At 37.2% G+C, this 5,327-nt stretch overlaps 1 protein-coding gene across 1 annotated transcript in view; it reads right to left on the bottom strand.

The window, feature by feature from the left end:
* The window catches only part of MEIOB (meiosis specific with OB-fold), an 18,681-nt gene extending 14,613 nt beyond the window's left edge, over window positions 1-4,068 (bottom strand). The window contains exons 1-2 of the mRNA XM_024212472.2: window positions 4,000-4,068; window positions 615-672 (exon numbers count right to left, since the gene is read on the bottom strand). Coding sequence (XP_024068240.2) covers window positions 615-672; window positions 4,000-4,068 — 127 coding nt within the window. The remainder of the gene's footprint in view (window positions 1-614; window positions 673-3,999) is intronic.
* Between the last annotated feature and the right edge of the window lie 1,259 nt (window positions 4,069-5,327).

Genomic DNA, 5,327 nt, shown 5'->3' with positions numbered 1-5,327 from the left:
GCCCTGCTCGGCACACCACTTCTGAAAGGTTGCCGACCCCTGGGCTGGAGCATTGATTCCCCCAGGGCAGGCAATCAGGTGAACAGCCTTAAGGCTGCCTCTGGAGGACCTGTTCGCAAACCCTTGCAAAGATGACATGCCTGGGGACAGAAGGGACTCATTGTGGGACAGGGCCAAAGCTCTGCAGAGATTCCAGGCAGCAATGCAGCCCATACGGTAGTCTTGGGAAGCCACCATAACTTAGATCCAAACAGCCCTATTTGCTTCACTCTTCAAAATACATCCTTAACACTTCTATTAAGACAAAGAATTAACATAAAAAACAGCAACATTTCTGAAATGTTCTCAATTGGAGAGGAGCCAAAATTGGCATCATCTCCCCCATGCCCTGAGCTGGGGTTAGGAACTATGGATCTCAAGCACCTCTGCTTTGGGGTTTTGAAAAACAAAACTGATGAGAGTTTTGCCAAATTAATACTGTTCCTTCTGTCTCTGAAAAAATAAGTTTGAGCTTTTCTATTTTTTTAACACAAAGAAAACTAAATATTTTTTGTTGTAGTCATACAAGCAAAGTTACATCACATGAGAAACTGAAATTAAAAAAAGAACTCTACTTTTTCGGTCTGGAAAACCTTTGACATCTGTTTTCCCAATAACTACACCGATTATACTCTGAAAAACAAAAAAGATTATAGAATACAAATATTAAACACAGATGCATATGATAAATTAGATTTCATGGACTTGTTATACTCAGATGATAATAAACATATTATTGACTGATAACCATTTTAATGTATTTATTCCACAGTGCCACATAAATGAATGGCTTAAACATAAACATTCAGTTTTATAAGAAAAAAAAGTAACTAGTACAAAATGGTAAAAGAGGCCCAAACATTTGCCTGTGTAAAAAGCCGTGGGAGGAAAAAGGTTACCTAAAAATGTCTATAATTTTGGCTGTCTTCCCCTCAGATAGGCAGGGATAGCTGGACTATGTTGTGAGCATGGCATGTGGCTCCCAAAAATGTACTGGGCCAAGATCTGCTTAAATTCACAATGGAGAGAGACCCTATGGGTTTCAGCCGCTTTGTTATTATTTATATTACTGTAGCAGTCATTGACCAGGATCCCATTGCGCTAGGTGCTGTACAAACACAAAAAATGGTCCCCGCCCTAAAGAATTTACAATCCAAGAATAAGAAAGACAACAGATAGATACAGGCAAATGGGGAGTACAAAGAAATAATCCACATTGGTCAGCGTGATAAGCAGTGGTCTCAGCACACCACCAGCCTGACCTCCTGAGGTCCCTTCCAACCCTGATATTCTATGATTCATGGTCAAGTTTTTTTGTAGGCATCACAGAAAAGGAGGTCTGTGGAAGCAGGATAATGAGGTAGCTTTGCAGATGTTTATGCAGAGTGCCTACCAAGTGTGAAAGACAGCATGGGAAAATAAAAAGCACAAAGATGGTTGTTTGAAAAATTTAACAAGTGGGCAATGGAGACTGGCATTGTGGGCTGACCAGAGCCAGGAGTCAGCATCTCAATAGTGGATGAGAGGTGGTAAATTGAAGAGGATAGGGTGTGAAGGCCTAAAAAGTGAAGACCGTCAAGCTGCCTACCACTTCTGCAGTCTTAGCATCACCAGTTTAGTTCCCACTAGTTGGGCCACTGCCACTAGCTCTCTAGGACCATTCCAGTGGTCACAGAGCATGTATCATTTATATTTGCATTTTGGAATGGACAACATCTCTGCATAGCACTTGCACTTACATTCAGTGGATGTCCCTGCAATTTTGTTGTTCCAACAACTGATGGAATATATGACCCAGTTAATCGGTATTTGCAAATGTAACAATTTAGTGGTCAATTCAGGTTGAATTCTGCACTAATTTACAACCCCATGCTAGACACCTATTTCTCTGGAGGTACGCAGTGCAAGTCTGCTCAGAACCTGAGCCCATGTTTATAGTTTACTTTCAATCACTAGGTGGAGCACGGTAACTGTCCTATCCTATAGTTATTTAAAGGATTTCATTAGAAGCATGTGTTTAATACAGTGTAACTTCCTTGAGGTCTTCAGAGCTTTCTTTCATACAGTGTTTTCTATCAATCCACATAACATTGTTTAGTTTAAGCCAGGCTGGACGGCAATTAAATGAGCTTGCAACACATCCTGTATGTCATTGCTGGTAACAGGGAGCTAGTTCTTGGAATCTGAACATGTGATTTAACGTCTTCTTAAAAACTTTAACCTGAAGTATAATTTATTTCAGCCAATCCTAACAAAATAAAATTACACTACAGTAAACTAAAAACTAATTTTAACCAATTAAAATATGTACTCATTAGTTTAACATGTATTGATAGATTTATTGTTTTTTAAAATATCCACCCATCAAAAGCTAATTAGAGAGTCAGGTTTAATTTGTAGTAATTGGATGTTTCTCAGATGAAAACAATCTGCTGCACTCAAAAATTACAATTTTGCTTTTAAAAGAGAATATATTTTACCTGAGCTGGTAGATCAATTTATTTGTGAGTGATGACAAACGACAAAGACTTTAATGCATTTTGCTGGGACAGGGAGAATTTATGAAAAGTTGAAAAATGACAGCACAAAATACCGAGGTGTGTATAAAAATCTCTCATCTGCTTCAGTTCCTTTTGTGATTACCCAGCTTTCATTATTTAAAATAGACAAGAACATCGGACTAAATTGTCCTCTCCCATAGAAAAGCTGTGGCAACAGGGAAAGTACTTGGAAAATTCCATGTGTTTTCAACTCCGTTTCAATGTCATCAGAACTTCTGTAGCATGTATGGCCCTGCAACCATGCAAATGCCCTTAGATCTGTGGAGATATCTGGATACAACACCACAGCTCTCAGTGCATCCTAGCTGAAATTCAGTCTCTGTTCTCCAGGCTCCTGCACTGAGTAGCACAAAACATTTGAGACATGCTGTCCCTGGTGGTCTAGTGGAGACCATTATAGCCCACGACTGAGGGGACTATGAAAACTGGAGATGGAGTTTCTGGAGCAGAAGGAATGATATAGCCCAGAATATTAAAATCTAAACTTGAAAAGCAAAGAATGAAAATTAAATATATGCACTGGGATTTCCTATTTTGATAATACAAAGTCAATGAGCTAAAATGCAAAGGACAGTTATGCTAGTTTATATTATAGGCCTAATCTTGCAAGCTTTACGCTCAGGAATACAGTAGTCTTGGTCCTCACTCAAAGTGTTAACAGTTAAATGATAGAAAACATAATATAGATATATACAGTAATAAATCTAAACACAGATCATAGAACTAACAAATAGTACTAAATTTCGCTGCTCAATGAAATTGTTCTTTGTTGCACCTCATTCCCCTTCCTTTTCTGTATGATATCTAATGTATTCTGAGGCTGAGTCCTTATCTTCTTACAATTTATTAAGTGTCTAGACCATTTTTTGTTTTAAATAATTAAGAAATAATAATAATAAACCCATTGGGTATATAATCTTGAAATCTTTACTCCCACTGACGTCAATAAGAGTTTTGTCTGAATAAATAAGGACTTCAGAATTTGGCCCAATGGGACTACTTATGTGAGCAGAGGTTGCAGGATCAGGCCCTATGTCCATAACTTGTAGCCAAAGAATATCACACATCCCTGATGTGTTGTGACTACATAGCCCTGACTCTGTATGTGCAATCACTAATTCAGCATTCATTTAAAACGATACAAAGAGGTCTCTGATACTTCCAGATAATGAATTGCCCAGTCAATATCTATAGTTGTAGTACTCGCACTATGGACAACAGCAGCAGCAATTTTCATTTTCCTGCTGTGTACACAAAGAAGGTACGGTACTTTATAGCTAACAATTACACTGATGCTATGAGTTTCTAAATACCTGTCAATTACATAATTTTGCAGTAATAGAATATAGTCAGATACAATTTCATCGGAGAACAAAAGTACGATGTTGCTGAGACTTACAGGGCGAGCCAAATTTGGATGCAGATCTGAAAGCGCAACAAAGTTGTGTGTTGAAATGGAATAGGCCATTCTTTATCTGTAATTTGAGAAAACTAATTTAAATCTAAACATCAAAACAAATCACTTTGAATTATTCATAGTGAAATTGTTAATAGAAGTAATTTTCTATAAGAAATTTATTTTGACATAAAGAAGTTTGACAAACAGCACCCGTCTTCTGTAAAAGTTTTAAATGCATTTCAGGGCTTCTGAACTAACTGTTTTCTTATGGTCCATGTTTGTATACATAGTTATTATTAATTTCATTTTCCATCCACATTTCCCAGAGATATTTTGGGGTTTTAGTACTGAATGACTCTCTTAGATCCTGACCTTGCAAATACCCACACTGCTTTTCCTACATGGGTAGTCCCATTGAACTTAATGGAACTGCTCACCTACATAAAGTTACTCAGATGTCTAAAGTGTTTCTAGAGTTGTAGCCTTAATTTGAAGTTATAATTAAATACATATTTTTAAAAAATGAAGGCCCTATTTCCTTAGGCGTATTTTTCGGCAGCATGATCTACTTCTGGCAATATGAATAAGGGTTTCTAAAGGATGTTCAGTACTAGAACACACTTTTTTCTTGTCCTCAATTTTTTTCATTTATTTACTAGAGTTTTGAAATGAACAACAATGTAATTTTCAAGATGCAAATTTTGATTGTAAAGGGCCCACTCCTGGGAAATACTGAGCACCCAAGACTCCCACTTATGCCACTGCTGGGCCATAAATGCTTTGTTAGCCTGCCTGAATGTCTTTTGTAATTTCAGTGTTTCAATTCCAGGGCTGCTCCCTGGGGCATTTATTGATACTTTGCAAAGCGGTATCAGATTCCCTCTTTTATATAAGGAGCCATCAAGATGTCTAATACATAATAAGACATATTATAAGTAAAAATAATTGAATAATTGTCAGCATTTTTCAGAAGACAGACCTGTAAAGTCTGGAGACATCCTTCTTACAACTCACAATACTTGATACTTTGTGAGAGTTTTTAGTTGTTTTATCCTGCACCACCCCCATTATATCTTTCGTACTTATTGGAAATCTCTCTCTCTTTCCTTTTTCCAGATATTATATATTTATATATTAATTTTCCTTTGACAGCTCATATGAGTTTTTAAAGACATTTTGTTAAGGTGAGACTGACTGCAGTAGGAGTTTTGCCTGGTCTTTTGTGGAAGGTCTTTGTCAACATCTAATTCACCTTACTTTCAGGATGTCAGACACTGAACTCACTGATTGCTTCTGTTAATTATAGAAGATTAGGTAAGCTTTCCAGA

Source organism: Terrapene carolina, unplaced genomic scaffold (assembly GCF_002925995.2).
Source record: "Terrapene carolina triunguis isolate 2854851 unplaced genomic scaffold, T_m_triunguis-2.0 Scaffold93, whole genome shotgun sequence".
In the NCBI taxonomy this organism is placed as follows: domain Eukaryota; kingdom Metazoa; phylum Chordata; order Testudines; family Emydidae; genus Terrapene; species Terrapene triunguis.
Note: the sequence above shows the minus strand (reverse complement) of the source record. Positions and strands in the feature narration are given on the sequence as shown.